Source organism: Bipolaris maydis (assembly GCF_028858645.1).
Source record: "Bipolaris maydis strain C4 unplaced genomic scaffold PSV08scaffold_16, whole genome shotgun sequence".
In the NCBI taxonomy this organism is placed as follows: domain Eukaryota; kingdom Fungi; phylum Ascomycota; class Dothideomycetes; order Pleosporales; family Pleosporaceae; genus Bipolaris; species Bipolaris maydis.
In genome coordinates, this window is record NW_027093872.1 from 1,240,797 (window position 1) to 1,263,308 (window position 22,512).

The following is a 22,512-nucleotide window of genomic DNA, read 5'->3' on the forward strand; positions in this document are numbered from 1 at the left end:
GTTTCAGTGCGTGTGTGTGCTGGTGTTGTTAGCTTGTTGCGTGATGTCTCGTATCAGCAGAGGGTTGGGTGGGGTAGAGTAGGAGAGAGTACAGCAAAGACGGCCGACACCGCCCCATACTACATCCTACGACGGCGTATGTACATACCGTGCGATGCGTGCAGATGGCGTGCGTCGATGGAGAGAATCCACAACACCAGCAAGACGGTGAGCAAGATGCCGATACTCTATCCACGGCTGTCCAGCCAAACTCTATGCGGACTGCATGACGTATGGCGTATGGTGTCGGTCAGACATCGGTCGCACTGCACCCCCCAAGTCGCTCGAGCGCTACTTGCTTGCATGCCTGTCTGCGTCTAGGCACGCTGCTCTAGGTAGATGCAGATGCAGTCGCTCTCTTTCTCTCATCCTCCTTCTTATTCTTCTTGTCAATCATTTTCTCGTCTCGCGCCCATATCTCACACGCTCCTTTGCCGCATATTGGATTTGTCTGGACCCTGGCCTGGACTAGTACGGCACGCGTGTTCACGTGCTTTTTTTTCTCCAAATCGCTTCTGGACCCTGCCTAGAACTTATGATACCCCATTTCTCCCCGGCTCATGTCGAGCTTTGCGAACAGCCTCTGCTCAAGATCCTGCGAAACACCTGGTTCGACGAGCTCTTCCGCCCCAGCATGGACCCGTCTACTATCAACAATTGCGTGCTATTGCTAGACCTGCCACCAAAAGCCCTTGCTGGCATCGACCTGCTATCCTTTACCTCGTCACCACGCTTCCGAGGCGTCCGAAATGTCCCACATGGCCTGCACTTTGTTTTCGCTGCCATTGATGGCGCTATGTCAGTGAGACACGGCGCATGGTTTTATGTCACGCCTGGCGTGGGCTCGCCACAAGTTTTCGTCAAGAAATGGGATCAAAGCACCGAGGATCTCGTGGCGGAAACATCGCAGACAGAGGTTCTCAAGCACAAGGCCAACCTTGGCAGCATATGGAAAGACGGCCTGACGCCCTATCGGCAAACCGTGCAGGAAGGCGACTCGGGCGCTGAAGATGGCTGGAACGAAGAGTGCACCGACTGGAGTAAGCTCACCACACACATCACGCCTACAATACTGTCGAGGATATGCGGGCTGAACCCCGACCACTGGAACTTGACGTCGGCCTCGTCGGCCTCGCAGGACCTGGATGACATACCGGGCCTGGAGTCGAGCAATAGCATGTTGCACCCGGAGAAGGAGCTAAGGTTCCTGCCAATTGATTTGAAGAAAACGTGGAGAGAAGGAGCGACTGGCAGGGAACGCACAGAAGCTGCACAGGACCGGTCCTGGTTTCTAGGCGACCTCATCGACAAGCACTGCCAGGCAGGAGATGAGCAGGGCCGGGAGAACGAGATTCTGGGCGAGCTGCAGTTTGCCTTTCTCATGGTCTTGACGCTCAACAACAACTCTTGTCTCGAACAGTGGAAGCGATTGCTGCGACTGCTACTCACATGTCGGCAAGCAGTCAAGGAGCGCTCTCATCTTTTCTTGGACCTTTTCAAGTGTCTGCGCATTCAGCTTGGCCACTGTGTAGACGCCGAGGGAGATTTATTCGACATGAATGACGCTGGTGGGGGGTTCTTGCGACCACTGCTGGGCCAGTTCCGGAAAGGTCTTCAAGACTTTGATGGCAAGTGGAAAGCCGATATGGTGGACGAGGTGGACGACCTACAGGAGTATATGGAGAGGGAGTTTGGATGGCAGCCCGAAGGCTCGTATCTGAAGCGCGGCATGTTGGAGTTGGAGGACGGAGAGCGCGTGGAACTGGAAGTCAACGGTGCGGATGCAGAGGACGAGGTGGGCGACTATGCGCCGACCATTGTTGACCTGACCCCAGAGCAGCACAAGATGTTGCACGGGACATATTCTGAGCCCACCAAAGCCACCAAGGGCGATGCAGCTGAAGAGTCAGAGGACGACATCGACCTGGACGACATGGATACGCGCTACTGAGCGGCACATACAACCATTAACACGGAGCCGGACTGCCAGGTCGCCGGCTTCATGTTGACGAGCGTCTGGCGGGCGCTAATTACCAGAGGCACTATGTCTCGAAAAAAGATGGCTGCAGGAACCGGCCCTCTGTTGACACGGTTTCATGCCGTCGGAGGAAATGCGCTAAGATGAAAAGTAGGTACACGTGTGTTGATCGCATCCACCGCCGCAGCACAGCCCTGCGCAGTACATAATGTCTAATGCCAACGGTTACTCGACCCGGAGTTGAGGCAAAGAAACGTGACGATACAAGGCTGAGATTACAATGGCTTGCGAGTGCCAGTATCCGGGAGGCGACCAACAGGAGGGGATGTCTCTGGCCCCCTGGGTTATTTCCGATGCTAGTGCCATGGAACGACAGATGGAAATTATTTATTAGGCTTGGGGCCTTCCCGCCCTCGCCAGACCCTGCTGCGCTATTAACCCGCCTTGTGTGGAAAAGAACATCAGCCACAAGATGAATTGAGGCTTAGGCGCTTCGACCCTGCAGGCTCGACGGCGGTTTTTAGACGACTAGGGTGGGGGAAATGGCCCATTGGGCGGGTGGAGGGCTTGAATGGGGGCCAGCGCGCGCAATGGGCGAATGATGGTAATGCACGAGTCGAGGCTGTGCTACCGAGTACGCCTGGCGCCCCCCAAGTTTAGGCCCCCGTGCGGTGAATGATGGAGTCTAAGCGACGACGGTGCGCCTGAAGGGCTTTAATAAACTTGGGCGCTGGCCCTCGTTTGCTCTTGACGCATTGTGTACTACTACCTTTGAGAATTGTCGTTGCCGCCAACTAATACCTCTTGCACCACGCATTCGAAGCTACCTACTGAAACAATGGAGAAGCCAGGTGGTAAGTGTTGAGAAGGCTTGTACCTGTGGGCTTGGATGCGGAGCAGTAGTTACGCTGCAGCACGATGATGTTTGCTGTGCTGTGCTGTGTCGCCGTACCACGTTCACGATGGCATGTATGAACGTTTAGCTAACCGCCATAACAGTTCCCATGCAAGCCTACCCCCAATCGCCTGAAGCCACAGGTCAGCCACAGCCGCCTGTCTACGCACAAGACCCAAACGCGCAGCAATACTCGCAGCCACCCCCACAAGCCAGCTATCCGCACCCAGACGCCAGCGCCGCTGCTTCAGCCCCAGGCATGCCGCCCCAGCAAATGCCCGGCACACAGTACCAGAACGCGACGCCTATTGCCAATCTGCAGCGCGGCCCCGCGCCCGCAGACTGCCCTGCATGTGGCCAGCGCTCCCTCACAAACGTCTCGTTTGAGACGGGCAACACGACGCATGCCTGGGCCTTTGGTCTTTGCTGCTTGTGCTGCTTGGGCTGCATTCCCTACGTCATGAGCTCGACAAAGGACGTCCAGCACAAGTGTGGCCGCTGCGGTGTTTTGCTCGCGACATGGCATCGCAGTGGCAGCACTGAGGTGCATATCCATTCCTAGGCGGTTGGAGTAGATGCCGGCGAAGGAAGCATGAGGAGGGGAGAGAGAGAGAATGATACCCATTGATTGATGCGTTTTCTGTTGTTATGCTGGAATTGAGGTGTACTGTTTATTAGGCTGTTGAATATCCATTCTTTTCTCTGGCGGAACGTAACGCATGCAGAAGTGTTTGTGACGACGCATCGGGGCATTTGAAACCAAAGAAGAGCTGGGCTTGCATGAAAACACGTCTCGTGACTCGACACGTTCATTCACAGCTCGGTCAAATCTGGTACCCTCTGACGTCACGCCCTCTGCGACTTGCACCATCACACCGCGCACACGCAAACCGTCCCTCAGGCCTCTATCAATCCCCCAGCATTCGGCACAGTAGGCCCGTCGTCGCGTCAGCGCATGGCCAAAGCATTCCACCGTCTAGTGGCTACACGGCACTGAGGAGCCACACATGCCATCATCGCGCGCCTCCCCAGCCACACAAGAGCCACAGACGGGCCTGCCAAGCCTCTGCTTTGCAAACCAAGCTTTTGCCAACTTGCTTGGACAGGATAAGATCGACTATTATTTCGTTCTCTGTCTGCGCTTTGCATGCGCCTCGACTGTAACAAGGTTGGCCAGAAAGCAGGTTTTGTTGCTGCGAACCAGCCTGGTGGTATGCCGTTGCGACAAAGATGATGCTGAGTGACGACTTTGCGAGCAACCCGCCAAGGCGGGAAAGCAACAGTGTGCAAATATAAGCAATGAGCCGCTGCTTGTGAATTGGCTACCTACCAACCCGCTCTCTTCTTCTTTCGTTGTACTCGCCTGTACAATCAGGCGGTTCGAGTGCCCATACGTCATTCACCACTCGGCACACTTGCCTCACCACACATCCATCCACAACCACAGCCACCATGGGTCTGTTCAACAAGCGAAACACGACGCCCGTCGCCGCCGACACAACCACTGCGACTGGCTCGCACAGGGAAAAGAGACCAAGGCGCCACTCCAAATCTCACTCATCGTCGTACAACTCCAGACCAAGCTTTGGACAATGGCTCAAGGCTACTTGGCTCGACATCCTGACCATGGCCGCTATGGGTGCCATTGGCCTGGGTGTCTACATGGCGGATCCTGCTCCTAGCCGCAGCTTTCCCAGTACGTATCCTGTCCGGCACCCAAACTGCCACCATCTAACACGCTCCAGTCGTCTTCCAAGATGGCGAGATTGTCTACCCAGAGTTTGCCTACCCCCTGCGCAACGAAATCATCCCCATCTGGGCTGCCGCCCTCATGGCCTTTTTCATCCCCTTTGCCGTCTTTTTGATTGTGCAGATTCGCGCCCGCAGCTTCTGGGACGTCAACAACGCCACTATCGGGCTTTTGTACTCTCTCATTACCGCCGCAGTCTTCCAGGTCTTCATCAAATGGCTCATTGGTGGTCTTCGCCCTCACTTCCTCGCTGTCTGCAAGCCCGTTATCCCTGAAGACCTTCGCTCAACCGTTGGTGCAGCCGACAACGGCATCGAGTCTGGCAGCGGCAACGGCAACGTCGCCAATGGATACCGTCAAATCATGTTTGACAAGAGCATCTGCACGGGCGACAAGAACCAAATCAACGATTCTCTCGAGTCCATGCCATCCGGTCACACAACTGCTGCCTTTGCCGGTTTCGTCTTTCTCTACCTCTACCTCAATGCAAAGCTCAAGGTCTTTTCCAACCACCACCCCGCAATGTGGAAGTTGGTTGCTTTGTACGCGCCCATCCTCGGTGCTTGTCTCATCGGTGGTGCCCTTACCATTGACGAATACCACAACTGGGTGAGTTTTTTTTTTCTTATCAAGCGTTTTAAAGTCTGGTACACTCAAAAACTAACACAATACAAATAGTACGACGTCCTCGCAGGTGCAGTAATCGGCTCCATGATGGCCTTTAGCGCCTACCGCATGACGTACGCCTCCGTCTGGGACTTCCGCTTCAACCACATCCCTCTGATGCGCCACGCCCCCTTTGTCTACGGCGCTGGTCCCAGCTCCTTTGACGGCTTCCACGACGCCATTTTCACCCGCAAGGCTGGTTGGGGCACCCATGATGCAGGTAGCTGGGGTGGCGCCCCTTTTGATGCTGCCGATGGTCCTAGGGGTACCATGATGCCCCAAGCTGAGGGTCCCGCTGGTTCGCACGTGAACAGGAAGCCTGTTGGCCATGGTGCAAGGGGTGAACATATGGTTTAGAGTTGGTTGTGAAATGATTGAAGGAGTGTGGGGAGATTTATACCACCAAGGCTTAATCGGTTTAATTTGTTTTCTTTTCTCATTCGACCAAATCTACCCTGGGGCATTTGTATAATTAGTAACGAGCATGATCATGGTGAGCGAGGCATCTGATCGGTAATGGCATGTATAATTATTTCACGAAATTCATTGTACCACAATTGAAGCATCATCAAATCATGTGTATGACTTTTGTTTCATAGGAATAGAAAAAAAATGTCAAAGTTAACAACTACTCCACACACACACACACACACACATGCCTTATCCCGATGCAAAAACTCCCCCCAAAAAATATTCAATCCCACCTAACTAACAAAGTAGAGAAAAAAAAAGCAAGAGGAAAAAAAAATATGAACTTTACAACCCCTCAACCTCTCCCTTTAATCCATCCATCAATTGCTCTCCTTGCTCCAAACTAATCATATCCCCTGGTGCAAAAATACCCACATCCAAGTACCCTTCTCTCACCGTTGCTTCAATATCAATGGCGTGCTACATCTTACATTAGCCAAAAAAAAAGAAACAAAAGCCTGGAATGAAGAGGAAAAAGGGGGGTTAATGACATACCAAATAAACACCATTCACGTGCTCATTTCGTAACGCCTGGAAATCCATAAACTCCGGCTGAACTACAGAAGACGTACGCGAAAAAGAAGAGCAGTAGTACTGCTGTCGGAGCGTAGGCGAGATTTTGACACGTTGATGTGCGTGTTTCGGACGAGCACCCTGGTCGTCTATATCGACGAGAAAATTAACAAAGACATCAATTTTTACACCGGTCCACCGCTCAATCTCGACAAGACTCGTAGTTGCCAGTGTGGCATCGTTAAGATGACGCAGGTGCGCTTGGACTTGTTTTGCCGACTCGACTACGCTGCGGGATTGCGGGGTTGAAACGCGCAAGGGGACGAGGTTGAGTGTTGGGATTGCGGCACCAGGGAGCTCGGGGGTGCATGATAGAGAGCGGTTGGCGAGGTAGATACCTAGCACTATGTTGTCGTCGGTGGTGGTGCTGTGGGGAAGGCGGGAGTGGAGTTTTGCGTAGATGGCGAGGAAGAGGGCGTGCGGGGAGATGCCGTGATGGCGGGCGGTGGTGTCAAGGGTTTGGATGGGGGTTAGGGACGGGCGGAAGATTTCTAGGCGGGTAGTGGGTGTGTGCGAGGGCTGTTTCAGTTGTGTTGGCGCTGTCCTGGAGAGAAGATGGGTTTCCCAGAATTGGCGGCGCTGCGGGGAGGAAGAGAGCGAGGATGTGCTGGATATGAAGTCGGCTAGGATATCGTTTCGAGAAGCATTCAGGACACTGCCGTTGCATAAGTCTTCGAATTGTTGCATGAGCAATGGTAGACTGATGCCGTCATAGAGTGCGTGGTGTATTTTGAGTCGCAAAGTCCAGCTGTGGGAGTTCCGGGAAACCAGCAGTCTTGCCCATGGTTGCTGAGTCGTAGCTTTTCGGATACAGTTGCGTATTTCCTCTTCTCCATATTCAGTGACATTTGTAATGGCAATATCGATATCTCTCAACACAAGCTGAACGTAGGATACCTGGTGATTGCCCACTGAGACAAAGCATGTCCTGAGTATTGGATTCGTCGTCACCAAAGCCTGCCATGCCTTTTTCAGATCTTCAAACGCTACATCCGCCTCGAACTCGTAGCTAAATTCTGGATAGAAATTGCTGCCGTTAGTATTGAGCCACATGGACAACATGTAAAGCTGACCAGCAGTGACTGGCAACATCTGAACGACGTTGTCCACATCAACTCCGGCTCGCTTGAAAACCTCTGCCTCGTTCAATTCTTTGAGAATTTCTCCAAGACTCGCTGAATCGATCGCATCGTCTTTGGATGGTTCCGTAGCACGGGCATCGGCAAGCTTGGCCATCTTCTCCACCGAACCAGCTTGCAGCATCTCTCCAACGCTGAGAACAACCCCCTGTTTGCGAAGAAGCGAAGATACTTTGATTGCACTGATTGAGTCCAGTCCCATGTGGAATATAGTCATGTCGTTAGTCATCTCCTCCTCAGGTGTCTTCGAAACTGCAGCCAGTATTTTGCGGATCCTGTTAGTTGTTTCTGTGCTTGGTGTATCCTGCCCATCGTCTTCCCCTGATTCTACATGACCACTTCCAGTATGCATCTCAGCTTCTTCAAAAGCTGGGAGACCGCAGACTGACGTTCCTTCTGCGGTCATGTCAATCACTGGTGCCTCTGCTCGCTCCATCAAGTGTATCAGCACATCGTCCATCCTCTTCAACAACTGCCTTGTTTCTTCCAAATCAAAAACATCATCTTTGACCGCGCAACGCCATATCAAAGCCTCCTTCACCACCTCCATCTCAACGCACACCGCATACTCGACATCGCTATGGCCCCCAACACTGGTATAAAGCCTCTCGCCCTCATTTTGTTGTTGCTCTAGTCTCTTTTGATAGATGAACAGGCTATCAAATAACCTCCCATCCAATCTAGCCTGCGACATAGCCTTTCGAAGCGGATAATGTTGCCACTGCTTAATATTCGCAAAGTTGTCTTGTACATAGCGTAGCAACTCAATACTTTTTCCGTGAAGGATTGTTCGTATAGCCACTGTGTTCATAGTTGGAAACATCAACTGGGATGTTTCCTCTTCGTCACGTCCGGAAAGCACAGAGCCAAACGTAACATCGAGAGAGCGGGTAAAAGATGCAGTGACGAGGGCAAAGACTGTTTGTCCCACAGTCTGAAGCGAGACATTGTTCTTCCTTGCAAACGACTGGATGAGTTCCAGTGCGATTTTACTATTTTCTTGATGGCGATGAACAGTGCTGCTCTTCTCATCGGGCTCTAGTGTTCGACGCGGGAAAGTGTTGCCGTTAGCGCCAGAGAGGTAGTCTTGCCAAAAACCTGCAGCATCGGGCCCTGAGGTCTTGATAATCTCCGCTAATGACGGTTGATAAGAAGGCCGAGCTTCAAATTCATTCTGGTAAGCTCGGTGCACATCAGAATGTAACAAACTCAGAGACCATCCATCATACAGCGCGTGCGCGATTGACAACACGAGGTATGATTGATCAGGAGTATCGATGAATGTAAGATGAAAGAGCGGTGTCGAAAGTGGCCTCTGAATCGCATCATTTCGGAGATCCTTGAAGATAGACGCAAAGTCAGGTCTGCTGCCAAAACTCATGTGTGAGTAAAAGTCATGTGGTTGACGGTGGATGATCTGCGCGAAAGAGAGATCGATGTCCGGATTGTCCACCTCAACGAAACCAGTACGTAAAATTGGTGAACCCATGACGACCGTGGTCCAGGCCTTTTGGAACTTGCTTATGTCTGTATCTGGGCTGAGCTTTAGCACGTCATGGTTGAAATACCTTGTGTACTCGGATGCGATCATCTCCGCAACCATAGCTTCCTGGAGGGGTGTTAGAGGAAGAATTTCCTCAATGTCATCGGCGCTGAATCCTTGGTGGTAGAGACACTTCGCTAGCTTCGTTTTGTGGGCATCTAGATCAAAGTGCGGTGCCGCTTCTGTAGTTTGAGTGTTCTTCATCGACATATTTTGTGCCATCTTCTCAATAGTCAACCCGCGCATGATACCGCTGACTGAGAGTTCCATTCCTCGTTTCTTGAGCTTGGACGAGAGCTTGATTGCATCGATACTATCAAGGCCAAGTTCGAAGATCGATGTCGTTTCACTGATGCTTTCCATCTCGTTTGCGGTCAAATTGGCAATCTCTTCGCGGATCGCGATGGCATTGTCACTCCATTCAAAATCCGAGATATCATTGTTGTCATCCAGCTTAGATCGAATAGCAGTATTGTTTTCAACTGCACCATCCACATCGGCTGGCAGCTCTAGAACAGCCGATGGGTCATTGATGGCTTGGTCCAGCGCTTCTTCAAACATGTCCAATAACTTAGCTGCGATCTGGTCATTGGCGACATGCCCTTGTGTAACCAATGTCAATTTCAACTCGGTGCCGCCCCGATGCTCGACCTCAAAAGCCAATGGATAATCAGCGATGGCCTCATCGTCTAAAAGTGTCCAAAGATCGTTTTTTGCCCACTCCTGATTGTCTTGTGGAACTTGATACACAAAGAGATTGTCAAATAGCGGGTTACTTGGTGATCTCTTGCACCACTTCATGATATCTCTGAGTGGCGTATGTTGAAACGGGTGAGCTTGGATGTTGAAATCGTGAACCCTCTCGATGATTGATGACCAGGACTCACTACGCTGAGCCCGATGGTGATATGGAATGGTGTTGAACATAGGCCCTATAACACGATCTGCGCCTTCGAATTCAATGCTGCGACCAGATACGATTATGCCAGTTGCCACATCTCCCTTTACATGTCTGTGGAGAACGCTGAACCAACAGGCTTGTACAACAGCCTGTGCTGTGACATTAAGCTGTCTTCGGATGAGGTCAAAGTTGGCCGGTGCACGCATTGTACGTGCAATGACAACAGCGTCTTGACTGGAATTGTCGAACAGCGTGGGAAGTGATGAAGTTCTGGCTAGTATCAGGTCCTTCCAAAAGCTTTTCGCGTCGTCGGGTATTCTGAGTGGACCGTGAGCAAGAGCAGTGTGGAATGATGGCGCATCTGGCATCGAGTCCCGTCTCTCGTATGAATTCCAGACACCTTGCAGTAAGAGACCGATGCTGTTTCCGTCATACAGGCCATGGAATATGTGCACAATGAGCTGCTTCTGCTTCTGCGCTGAAACAAGATGTACCTGGAACGGCTGTCGGAAGTCAACATCGTTGAGACTGAGCCAATCCTTGTGTAATTGTGCCATATGACTGATGAGATCATCATCTTGAGTCGACGTTTGGATGAACCCATTGAAGGGAATGCCACCGAGAACAGCTTGCAAATAGCCTTCTTCGGTGTTGACGAATACTGTACGTAGTATTTGGGTCGAGTTATACATTGTTTCCCACGCATGACGCAGCTTTCCTTCGTCCACGTCCATGTTCAATCTGAACCGGAAAGTATTGAAGTAAAGCCCATTGCCATTTTCCATCGATCTTGCAATCATTCCTTGCTGTAAGGGTGTACATGGTGCAAGAGATTCGATCATGCTGGGTTTGACAGATAAGCGTTTAGCAATTTTGCGTCGATGGCGATGATTTACAGCATTGATAGACTGTTGTGCGGCGAGAATCGATCCGCGAACGTTGCTCATAGCACTATTGGCAGCCAGAGATTTTGCAAGCCGCCGAATTGTAGGGCATTGCAGTATCATTGAGGTAGTGACTTTCGTGAAACCAGACTGTTTCAAAGATTGTGTGACGCCTATCACGGAGATAGAGTCCATGCCCAACTCATAAAAGCTTGTGTTTTTGGACATACTCTCATGGTCCGCGCCAAGAGCTTCAAGCATGACATCGCGGAGTTTCTCCTCTTGTTTCGACCACTGTTCATCTCTAGACAAAGAAGTGGCAGACAGCTTTTGAAGGTCGGTAGAAGAAAGAGACTCGTACATCTTCTTAAGCGCCTTTCCATCTGCCTTGTTATTGACATTCAGTGGCATGGAAGTAAGAGGGACAAAGTGGGTGGGTAGCATGTAAGGTGGAAGTTTGTCGTTACAAGCCTGCTTCGCGCTTGCTATCCCTCCAACCTCGCCGAGCAAGACTTCTGGTTGAGCCTTCAGAGCTTTGCCGCACACAACAAAAGAAACAAGTTGCTCTTTCTGTTGCTTTGGATGCTTCAACACAAGCGTTGCGACATCTGAAATATCGCTGTCAGACTGTTTGATGACAGAATTGATCTCAGCGACTTCCAAACGCTGGCCACGCAACTTGACTTGATCATCGGCGCGACCCAAAAAGTGGAATGTACCATCATGAAGAATTCTGACGACATCTCCTGTGCGATATACGCGTTGAGAGAAGCGGTTAAGATATGGGAAGCGCTCTGTAGTCAAATCTGGACGATTGAGATAGCCTTTTCCAACGAGTTTTCCCGAGACGCAAAGTTCGCCGACACCACCTCTTAAGACTGGAACGTCAGAGCCCGGACGGAGGACCAGCGACCCAACATTGTCGAATTGCGGGCCGATGTTGGAAGGTTTCCCATTTGCTGGAACGCGTGGGTACATGGTGCATCCTATCGTAGCCTCGGTGGGCCCGTATCCATTGTAAATGACGCCTTTAGGACCCCAAACATCCAAAATCTCTTGCTTTAGACTTTCACCGCCTGTGATAAAAACGCCCTTGCAAAGACTTGGCACATCATCGGGGTGTAGGATTTGAGCTAGGCTCGGCGTCAGGTCGATGTGGGTGATGTTGAGGTCACGGATGGAGCCTGCGAGATCTTCAAAGATAAGGTCACGAGGTGCGGATACTACGCAAATACCAACAGACCAGCTCCAGTACTGTTCGAGTACGGAGACGTCGAAGTGAAAAGACGCAAATTGGAGCCACCTCGAGTCCACATCCCAGTGCCCGGCGAAAAGACGCTGGAAGGCCAGCAAGGCTTGGACAGCATTCTCATGGGTCAATTCACAACCTTTAGGTGTCCCAGTGGTTCCAGACGTATACAAGCAGTAGCTGCGGTCCTGGGGGTCGATGACGCTATTTTGTAGTAGTTTTTGCCCAGAAAGCGAGCACCATTCGACTTCATCGAGGTTGAGGACCGGTACCTTGGCAATCGCGTTAAACTGAGCCGACTGCGATGACATTGACAGAACAGCCTGGGCATCAGAGTCCTCAATGATGAACGTCTGACGCGCGGCAGGTGCTCCTGGATCTATGGCAACAAAAGCGCACCCCGCTTTGAGTATTCCCAGCATAGCGAAAGAGGCCTCTGGGCATTTGTCGAAGCATACACCCACAAGACTGTTTTGCTTGACATTGTGAGCCGCCAGCAGTTGTGCGATCTTGTTGCCTTCTTGATCCAGTTCGCGGTATGTCCACTTCCTCACTGGACGCTTTCCACTGCTCTCCTTTGACACGAATTCAAAAGCAATGCGCTGAGGGTGCTCCTGAGCAGTCTTCTCTACTAGCTCATGGAGAAGCTTCATATCCGATGGCAGCTCATCTTCCTTTGCTGGCGTGATAGAGTATAGGTGCTGGGAGTAGTCTGTTTTGGCCAAAGGAATTTGGGAGTGAAAAATCAAACTTTCCATCAAGTGATCAAGCTGTGCAAGAATCAAAGACGCTTGTTCTCTTGGAATTATGTGTGGAAAGTATGTGAGTCTGTACTCCAATCTTTCTTCCTTTGGTTCCAGCTCGATGGAGACTGGATACTCGATGGTAGCATTTTCGTCTACAACGGTCCAAAGGTCAGAGGTATCTTTGTTGTTTGCTAGTTTCTGATACGCGAAAATGCTATCAAAGAGTGACTCGTTTGGAAAGCCCATCAGGGCTTGAATTTCTTTCAGTGGTTTGAACTGATGTTCCTGGATGCCCGCATTTAACACAGTGATTGATTCCAACATCTTTGTCGTATCATTCGCCACTGTGAATGCTAACGGCACAGTATTGATGCACGGGAAGTTGGCGTGCGCTGTAGCATCAGAACTTCGGCCAGAAAGGACAACACCGCAGGTCACAGAACTTTCTCCAGTATAGGACGACAACAGCGATAGCCAGCTCGCCATGCCCACAGCTGGCATCGTGGTATTTGCTTGCCGACATCCGTTTTCCAAATCAATGAGCGATTTTGCAGATCGCCTGGTACATACGATTGGTGGTTTAGGATCGCATTTCAAAGGCGCTAGGTTGGGAAAACGAGATGGATTTGCAGTCTTGCCAAGTTCCACCCAGAACTCTTTTCCGCTGCTGTTGTCTTGTTTATAAGATTGAATGACATGACTTACAACTTCGTTTAGTGATGGTACTGGTGGTAGGCTTAAGCCCTTGTAAAAGGCTGTAACATCGGTGAAGATATTTTGGAGGCTTTGCGCATCGAACAATGCGTGGAAAATAGCCAAGTCGAGGAAGGACTGATCATTTCTTTCAACGAATCGTAGTGCCCAAGGAGGCACGTACAGCTCCTTGAGTGACTGGGCCCGTATTCTTTGAAGCCATGCATTGGACGACTGAGATTTCTTTTGCTCTCGTATTGCACTCCATGGTAGTGTGACAGAAACCTGGGTATACTCGATCATGGCGAAAGGAAAAAGCGGATCGTTAACATGAGCAAATCCAGTACGCAGCAAGCTATGGCGTTCCATAGTAGAGGACCATGCTGCTTTTAGCTTCTCCAAGTCAACTTTCGGCTCTAGTTGCAACCTGAGGTAGTTCATGTAAACAGCCCCCTCCTTTGCAAGGAATTGCGATACCATCCCGTTTTGGAGGGGAGTGCACGGGCGGACAGCGGCAACATTCCCATCTTGGATACCATGATCTCTCAATATCTGCATTCTGTGCCTGCTCTCAAAGCCATGAAAATCGAATGGTGAACTTTCAGGCGCCTCTGAAGTGGAAATCTGGTCCAAGTGCTCAGCAAGATCATTGCATGTGGTATGTTTCAGGACGTCTGTCGCTTTGATTGTGTATCCTTGAGAACGAAGAGCAGATGCGATCTGAACTGCGCTAATGCTGTCGAGACCTAGCTGGTATATCGATGTTAATGGCGAGATGTTTTCCGTTGGAGTTTTGGATATATGTGCAAGAATGTTGCGAACCTCACTTTCGGTCTTGGACCACTGGTGCTCTACAGTATGTGAGATCCCATTGGGAAGTGAGCTAGGGTCTGAGTATTGTTGAAAGATGGTACTCAAAGCCTTCTTGTCGATTTTACCAGCCATGGATTTTGGTATCTCGTCCACTACCAAGAAGAATTGAGGAACCATGTAAGAAGGTAAACGAGCACTCGCTAGTTTCTTGAGCTTCCGCTGGAGCGTAGGGATATCGCTTTCCTGGATTGATTGACGCAGGACCATGAATGAAACCAATTGCTCTTTTGAGGATTCTCCTTTTAGTAGGATTTGCGTCGTGACAGACAGCAAATCTGGGTCAAGCTCTGCAAGAATACTATTGATCTCACCCAGCTCAACTCGAAGTCCCCGGATCTTTACCTGATCATCAAGACGTCCCATGAATTCGAAGTTGCCGTCACTCAACATCCGTACCATATCGCCACTTTTGTAGAATCTTTGGCCGCAGCGGCTCACGAAACGATCATTTGTGAGGTTGGCCCTGCCCCAATAACCTCGCGCGAGCTGTGCACCCCCGATATAGAGCTCTCCGATACTTAAGGCAGGTAATGGAGTTTGGCTGCCCTCAGAGAAGACGGCAAAGGATGTTGTTGGAAAGGGTTTTCCGATAATCGAAGTGCTTTCATCTTTAGAGAGGGGAGTGATGGTTGTACAAAAGGCAGCTTCAGTCGGACCATACGAATTGACGCATGCCCCTTCCCACTCCTTCACAACTGATGAAGACATGGCTTCACCGATACAGTAAAGCCATTTCACATTTGGAACATCAGCCCTCTTTAGAGTCTCTGCAACAGATGGCGTGAGGTCAAGTAGATCAGCTTCAAGGGTTTTGATCACTCCCGAAAGATCGTTGAGTAAGTCACTCTGCTCCGCAGCACAAAGGGCAAAGCCAAACGTCCAGGAAAGAAAGCAGTCGTAGTAGCACATGTCGAAAGTTACCGCAGCATATTGAAGGAGTCTAGATTGGGGGTTCCAAGGTATGATTGTTCTGGAGCTTTCGATCGTCTGTATTGGAGCACAATGTTCCATGCTGACAGCTTTTGGAACACCTGTAGAGCCAGAGGTGAATAGACAGTAAGCCAGGTTGGTATCTTTCAGATCCTCGATAATGGGGTTGGAGACATCATCACTTGACATTGATTGAGTGATGAGAACGGTCACGTCAGGGAGATCTTCAGGAAGCAACGAGCCATCGTCGCAAAGAATGATCTTTGGTTTCAGATCTTTGAACATCAGCTGCTTGCGCGCTTCGGGAAGATCGGGATGAACAGGTGCGAAAGCGGCTCCAGATTTGAGTACTCCCAGTATGCTGGCATAGTATATCGGGCTTTTGGATATGTGTATAGGTATGACTTGATCTGGCCAAGCACCAGCTCTGATGAGCGCATGTGCAATCTGATTTGCTTCTCGATTGAGTTGCTCGAAAGACCATGTCGTCTTCTTTCCTTGGGAATGCCAGAAGTCGAGGGCAATGCGATCTGGGTGCAGCAATGCTGTGCGCTCAAATCCAGAGTGCAGAAACTTAGAATCACTTTCGAGACGTTTGAAATTCGTGTTGTAATTCGCCCAGAGGTTGGAGGGGAACATGTCGGTGTCAGCAGAAAGTGCATCAGGAAACTTGATGAGGGATGACAAGGCAGCATCAAAAGTCTCCATAACTATCGAAGCCTCTGTTTCGGATATGAGCGAGTTGTTATAGTGCATTAATAGTCTTAGAGCGTCCTCAGACTGGTCCTGGACGACTTCGCATACGACAGGTATGTCCATGTCACCCGAGTCTTGCTCAAGCCTCCAAATGGAGCTATCCAAAGGCACATTGGGCTGCTGAAGGATCACAAGGGAGTCAAATAGCCGCCCACCATCCTTGAGTGTAGTCTTCTGTATTCGACGAAGTGGGCTTAATTGGTAAGCGAGCGACTCGATGCTTTGGTTGTGCATCAGGTCCACCAAGGCACGATTGCTTTTGCCAAAGTCAAAATCGACACGGACTGGCAGAGTGTTGAAGCAAGGTGCGACAAGGCGTTCGAGATGCTCTCCTGGAAAGCTGCGACCACTGACTATGTTCCCGAAACATATGTCGCTTTCATGAGTGTAAAAGTGGAGTAGTTTTGCCCATGCAGCATGTACAACGGACAAAAGTGACACTGAACTGTTTTGGCATGAATTTCTCACACTGTCGAGCGACATACTGAGACGTCTTGAAGAGGACGTGAAAGCTTCATATTCTCGGACTCTCTTCCCAGTGAGAGAAGGGAACGATGTAGGCTCAAAGCCTTCCAATAAAGCAGACCAATATTTATCAGCTTCATCCAAGTTCTGCTCAAGCATGCGCTTCAGATAAACATCGTATGAAACTGGCGGTAGTAACTGGCGGCCATGATATAGCTCCTGGACTTCTGCAAGGAGCGTGGACATAGCTATACCATCATAGAGGGCATGATGGCAGCAAAAGAGCAACTTTGCGGAGTCCTCTTCTCGGTTCAGAGAAAAGTACACTGGAGGTTTATTGGCTTCCATGAGATCAAACAGAATCTTGCTGACGCGGAGTTGAAGGCCGCTGTCAATACTGTCCTCATGCCAACCCATGCCATACCCTTCTACAATGACTTGAGCAAATGAGTACAATGGATTATCCGTTGCAACAAACGAAGTTCGAAAAATTTCGTGCCGCTGGATCACAGTCTTCCAGCACCTCTGTAGCTGTTGCAAATCTCCTTTGACATCGAAAACCATAACATTACAGTATGCCTGTCCCGGTGAAGACAGACCACTCGATATCATGGCTTCCTGGAGTGGTGTACAAGGAAGTATTTTCGTTGCCCTGACTCCGTTCATATCAACGGTGGAGCGAATTCTTTCGAGTTGGTTGGTGGTAAAGATATGGGATGCATCTACTGACAGCGTCTTATCCATTGTTGTTGTTGTTGTTGTTGTAGATGATTGCAACTTCTTCAAAGATGCCAAACTAGCAATGGATGGGTGCTTGAGAACTTCGGATACAGAGTAGTCACCAAGCCCTGCCTTTCGTAGCTCGCTGCAGAAACGTATAGCTGATACAGAGTCTATACCCAGGTTAAAGAATGATGAGGTCCGCTTTAGCTTATCTGAAGAAGTAGCGAGCATTCGGATCAAGAGTTGAGAGACGTCCCTCTCCCATTGTGACAAAAGCTCTCCCTCTTCTGTCTCCGTGATACTATTGGAATTTGTGGCATTGTTCAGAGTATGCTCCTCACAACTGGAGAATAATCGCTGCAAGAATCGCTTGTCAATCTTTGCCTGTGGGGTCATCGGCAGGCATGATATCGGTATGAGATGGGATGGCACCATATAGGATGGCACCCGTCGGGATAACAGGTCGAATAATTCCGAAATTGTAGTTGTAAACTTCGAAGGCTCTAAACTTTCGACGCGGCTTGACGAATCTTCCCTTGGTACCCAGAAACTAACAAGCGTTTTTGAATTGGTGGACTGTTCTAAGGCGAGGGTGACACAATCCCAGACAGCACCATGGTCAAGTATGACAGATGTTACTTCCCCTAGCTCAACCCTCTGGCCACGAATTTTCACTTGATCATCCGTGCGTCCTGTAGACAGAATGCTATCATCTGGAAGAAGTATTCCCATGTCGCCAGATCGATATATCCTGCCGTACGTGGGATGTTGAATAATCTTTTGGGCATTGAGCTCTGGTCGGTTGAGGTACCCGCGGAACACCTGTGAGCCACCGAAACAAAGTTCTCCAACAGCGCCTCGTGGAAGTATGTCTTGACTTTCGGGGTCGAGCACAAACGCCGAAGTGTTAGCAAAGGGACTACCAATGTTGTTGATTAGATCATCTGGAGTGACTGCAACTCGAACAGTGCATATATTTGTAGTCTCTGACGGTCCATAGCCTTGGTACAACCCTCGACCTGCCCATTTCCTGCGGACATGTTCAGTCACAGCCTCTCCGGCTGTTACTAAAAATTCGACTTTGGGAACATTTTTCGGGTCCACTAGCGCAGCAACCGTCGGTGTAAGACTAAGATGTGTAACTTTCAGTTGGTCGATGGCAGCCTCGAAATCACGAAAGAGATGTTCCTTTGTCGCCGAGCATAAGCATATGCCGACGTACCAAGTGAAGAATATCTCGAAGACGCTGACGTCAAAAGCTTGTGAACATGCCTGTAGCAGACGCGAGTCGGCAGAGAAGGGGTAAATAGTTGAAAGATAGTGCAGGTTACTCATGAGGTTATCCTGCGTCACAAGAACGCCTTTGGGTGTTCCTGTGCTTCCGGAAGTGAAGACTGCGTAAGCAAGATGCTGACCATTGTATGGTATTTCCAAGTTTCGATCGCAGTAATCAGAGAGTGCAGCGAGGTCAAAGTCTATAATGTCAACTGAGAGATGTGAGCGCAAGGTAGCTGACAGTGACAATTCTGACATGCACACCGCAATCTGAGCATCGTTCAGGATGGTCTTGACTCTATCGATTGGGGTATCAGGAACGAGCGGTAAGTAGCCGCAGCCGAGCTTGAGTACAGCAAGGATACAAGTGTAGAGATTGACAGACTTCTCCATGATAATACACACGAGCTGGTCATTTGTCACGCCGTGTTCTGCAAGGAGACGAGCCAACTGATTAGCACGTGAGTTCAACATGCTGTAAGTCATTGTGTCTTTGACCTTGATTGACCCATTCACTTCGTGGCCGAATATTATAGCTGTTCGGTGTGGATCAGTCGCCGCCCATTTCTCTACAGCATGAGAAGGGCCATGGTCAAAGCGCTGCTCCAGAGGCGTGGGGTTGGCTATAGACAAGGATGGCGTGGTAAAGCATTGGTTGATCGCACTTACGTGACGATCGGCATCCACCATGAACATCTCGACTACTTCATCGATTTGCCGAAACAGGTACTGAATCTGATGCTCTGATACAGTTGCAGCGTCGAATGTACTCCGAAACAAGATATTGTCCCCAACTGGTTCGAACTCCAATGTTATTCGGAACTCCAGTTCGTCTGCGCTATCGACAACCTTGGCGATCAAGGATGCGTTGTCATCCTCATCCTCGACCATTGACTGTTGCCATACAAACAAAGTTTCAAACAACCGCGCTCCAGGCTTGACATTAACAGCCCTTGCTATTTCACGCAGTGGAAGCTGACTATAACGTAGACTGTCTCTGTTTGTCGATTGAGTTCTTTTCAAGACGTCTCGAACGCAATACGTATCTGCGAAATCGATACGAAATGGGAGGGAAGCGATGCAAGGACCGATAATGTCTTCTATGCCAGCTACAGGGATTGTACGCCCAGAAGTTACGTTGCCTAGTACCACATCACTAGAGCCAGTGTAAAGACTGAGCACGAATGCAGTGGCAGCCTGGAAGTAGACCTGTGGGTTGATAGCTGAATGGTGAGCGCACTCGAAAAGATTGTGCCGGCTGACACTTGATTGTCCAAAAAATCGATGTATGCTTGCGTTATGAACCAGCTTTCCATGATAGTTGGGCAGGGTGGTCGGGATATAGTCACCAAGAAGGCTTTTCCAGTAATTTGTAGAGTTTTGGGTTTTGTTGAGCCGTCGGTCGTCATCGAGGTAACGTACAACTTCTCGAAATGATGGCCTTTTCAAGTCCTGCTTTCCACGAAGACAGTGGTCAAGATCACGGAGTAGCAGGTCCAAAGACCAACCATCATATAGAGCATGGTGTATTTGGAAGAGCAGGCGGGGGAGTTTGCAGTGAGTCTTGATCTGGACCCCGAACGGTCGGAGAAAATCATGGTCAGATTGCATCGAATACTGATTCGAGAAGCTGGCAACTTTCTGAATTTGGGAAAGCGAGAGCTCCTTCCAGATGACTTGTGAGAATACTGTGGTATGCTGCGAATCGATGCAGAAACCAGTACGCAGTATCTCATTCTCCTGGGCCAGAAACAACAGAGCATCCTGAATCTGTTCATAGGTGTAAGCAACCGAAAGCTCGACCTCGATCCAGTTGCAGTACGCCGTGGGCTTCGATCTTGTTTCTGCCAGCATAGCCTCCTGCAATGGAGTGCATGGAAGTATCAAAGCGACGTTATGGCGCCAGCCATTGAGTTGAAGGTTTTTCGTATCAATGAAAGCTCCAGGCTTAGTTTCTTTGTCCTGAGATGAAAAGTCCACCGGTTTGGATTCCCTACAAACTTCAATGAGGTCTGCAAGGGTCGCAGCAGATAGTACTTCGATCGCGCCCAGCGAGTACCCTTTTCTTCGCAACGCAGACGCAATGCGGATCGATTTGAGAGAGTCTATTCCGATGGATGTAAGGTTGGTCTCCAATCCGATATTCTGCGTGGTGTGGTGGCTGACGACACTCCAAACCGAGTGACCAATTGGATCTTTCGGGCTAATAGCAAGAGACGACGACGACCCGTTGGGGTGTGAATGCAGATATGCCTTCTCAAGAGACTTTCTGTCGACTTTACCCGATGGTAGTTGTGGCATTACATCAATGACAAACACATCTGACGGTATCATAGATGCAGGTAACCAGTGCTTACAGGTCGTCAACACAGCTCCGCGTGACATTCCATCCCTTCCACTGCAGAAAGCGACTAGGTTGTCCTGTATGACCATTGCAGTGACTGCACGACATCCTCTTGTCTTCATGATGGCTTGCTCAATTTCACCCAACTCAATTCGCTGGCCTCTCAGCTTTACTTGGCCAGCCACAACACGCCCTAGACACTCGAGCAGCCCTTGTTCGTTGATCCTTGCTCGATCACCAGTTCTATAGAGGCGACCGTAATACGGATGCTCGACAAAGGATGCACGTGTCAGGTCTGGCCGATGGAGGTATTCTTTAGCAACTTGAGGGCCTCCTATTGCAAGTTCACCAGCTTGCCCGATCGGAAGTATATCAATGGGCGAGGTGTGGAGTCCTGTCGAAGATGCAAGGATGAAAGCAGAAACAGTGTCTAGTGGATGGCCTATTGTGTTAGTTGAATCGGACGTTGAAAACTGTGGCCATATTGTGCAGTGAATTGCAGCTTCGGTTGGACCATACATAGCCCACAAAATACTCTCTTTGGTTGCATCGCCGCCAAACTCATCGATGACGGGTTGTGTCAGCATCTCGCCAATAGTGAGGAGCAACTTCAAACCGGGCACGCTCGAGCGACCGGATAGAAGACTGGAAACGACCGTTGGCGTAAGTTCGGCAGCGTCCACATCGAGGCTGGCTATAGTGCCTGGAAGGTCATCGAGCATTTGCGTGCGTGTGCAGCCAACCAGAGTCTTGCCTCGAAACCACGGAAAGAATATCTCAAATATGGAGACATCAAACGTCTTTTGATATGTTAGCATGGCGAAGAAGGGTTCAAAAACTGGCACTCACAGGAGCAGCAAACTGAAGAAAACGAGAAAAGGCTGGAATGTGAGGGTCGTGAGCGAGCAAGCTCTGGGTGACGGCACGATGAGACACGCTCACTGCCTTGGGCAGCCCAGTGGATCCCGATGTGTACAGCACATATGCAAGATTGTCAGGGCTTAGGTGGGGCGAGTGATGATGGAAGGTGTCATGGCAACCAGAAAGTTCGCGATTTGCTGATACAACATGGATATTGGTGGCTGTGCGGATATGTTCGCTGTAGGATTCGAATGTGATTATGATATCAGCTGAAATATCGTCAAGAATGAACTTTAGTCTTTCTGTTGGTGTGTCGAGGTTGAGTGGACAAAAAGCCTTGCCAGCCTTTAGAATAGCGAGTAGAACTACATAAAGCTCTGGAGACTGGGGTAAAAATACCGGAATAATGGACGAAGCACTTTCGAGCTTGCCCAGTATTTCTGTGATTCTAGCGGCGAAGGCATCACTCAAGGAGTGAAGTGTTGTGTAGGAAAACTTTCGCCTTTTCGATCCGTGTTCCAGGAAATCGATGGCGTTCGCGTCGTGATGCAGTCGCGGAACTAGTTGGTGAAGGAGGTCCGGACCGTCCAAAAGCAAAGGCTGGCCGTTCAATATCGACAAGGTCTGGTTTAGACGGTTTTTGTGGGCCATTTCGCAAGGAGATGTAGCGGATGACATGATTTCTAGCAGGAGGATATGTGATGTTCAAGGTACTTGGAATGTTACTGCTCCAACACGCATAACAAAGCAAGCTGAAA

General features: G+C 49.9%; 4 protein-coding genes across 4 annotated transcripts; 3 read left to right on the forward strand and 1 right to left on the reverse strand.

Moving 5' to 3' along the window:
* Nucleotides 1–574: 574 nt before the first annotated feature.
* PSV08DRAFT_412746 (AAR2 protein-domain-containing protein) lies at nucleotides 575–1,990 on the forward strand (the record flags this gene model as incomplete). The annotated part of the gene is made up of 1 exon (XM_014217888.1): nucleotides 575–1,990. The coding sequence occupies one exon, from the start codon at nucleotides 575–577 to the stop codon at nucleotides 1,988–1,990; it is 1,416 nt and encodes a 471-aa protein (XP_014073363.1).
* Nucleotides 1,991–2,766: 776 nt separating this feature from the next.
* Nucleotides 2,767–3,623, forward strand: PSV08DRAFT_211048 (LITAF-like zinc ribbon domain-containing protein). The gene is made up of 2 exons (XM_014217865.2): nucleotides 2,767–2,871; nucleotides 3,017–3,623. The coding sequence occupies exons 1-2, from the start codon at nucleotides 2,856–2,858 to the stop codon at nucleotides 3,472–3,474; spliced, it is 474 nt and encodes a 157-aa protein (XP_014073340.1). The 5' UTR covers nucleotides 2,767–2,855; the 3' UTR covers nucleotides 3,475–3,623.
* Nucleotides 3,624–4,364: 741 nt separating this feature from the next.
* On the forward strand, nucleotides 4,365–5,685 carry PSV08DRAFT_252078 (phosphatidic acid phosphatase type 2/haloperoxidase; the record flags this gene model as incomplete). The annotated part of the gene is made up of 3 exons (XM_014217859.2): nucleotides 4,365–4,608; nucleotides 4,658–5,271; nucleotides 5,341–5,685. The coding sequence occupies 3 exons, from the start codon at nucleotides 4,365–4,367 to the stop codon at nucleotides 5,683–5,685; spliced, it is 1,203 nt and encodes a 400-aa protein (XP_014073334.1).
* A 597-nt stretch (nucleotides 5,686–6,282) lies between these two features.
* On the reverse strand, nucleotides 6,283–22,405 carry PSV08DRAFT_189084 (uncharacterized protein; the record flags this gene model as incomplete). The annotated part of the gene is made up of 2 exons (XM_066091974.1): nucleotides 6,283–21,693; nucleotides 21,743–22,405. 2 exons carry the CDS (start codon nucleotides 22,403–22,405, stop codon nucleotides 6,283–6,285), a joined length of 16,074 nt encoding a protein of 5,357 aa, XP_065948102.1.
* Nucleotides 22,406–22,512: the final 107 nt, after the last annotated feature.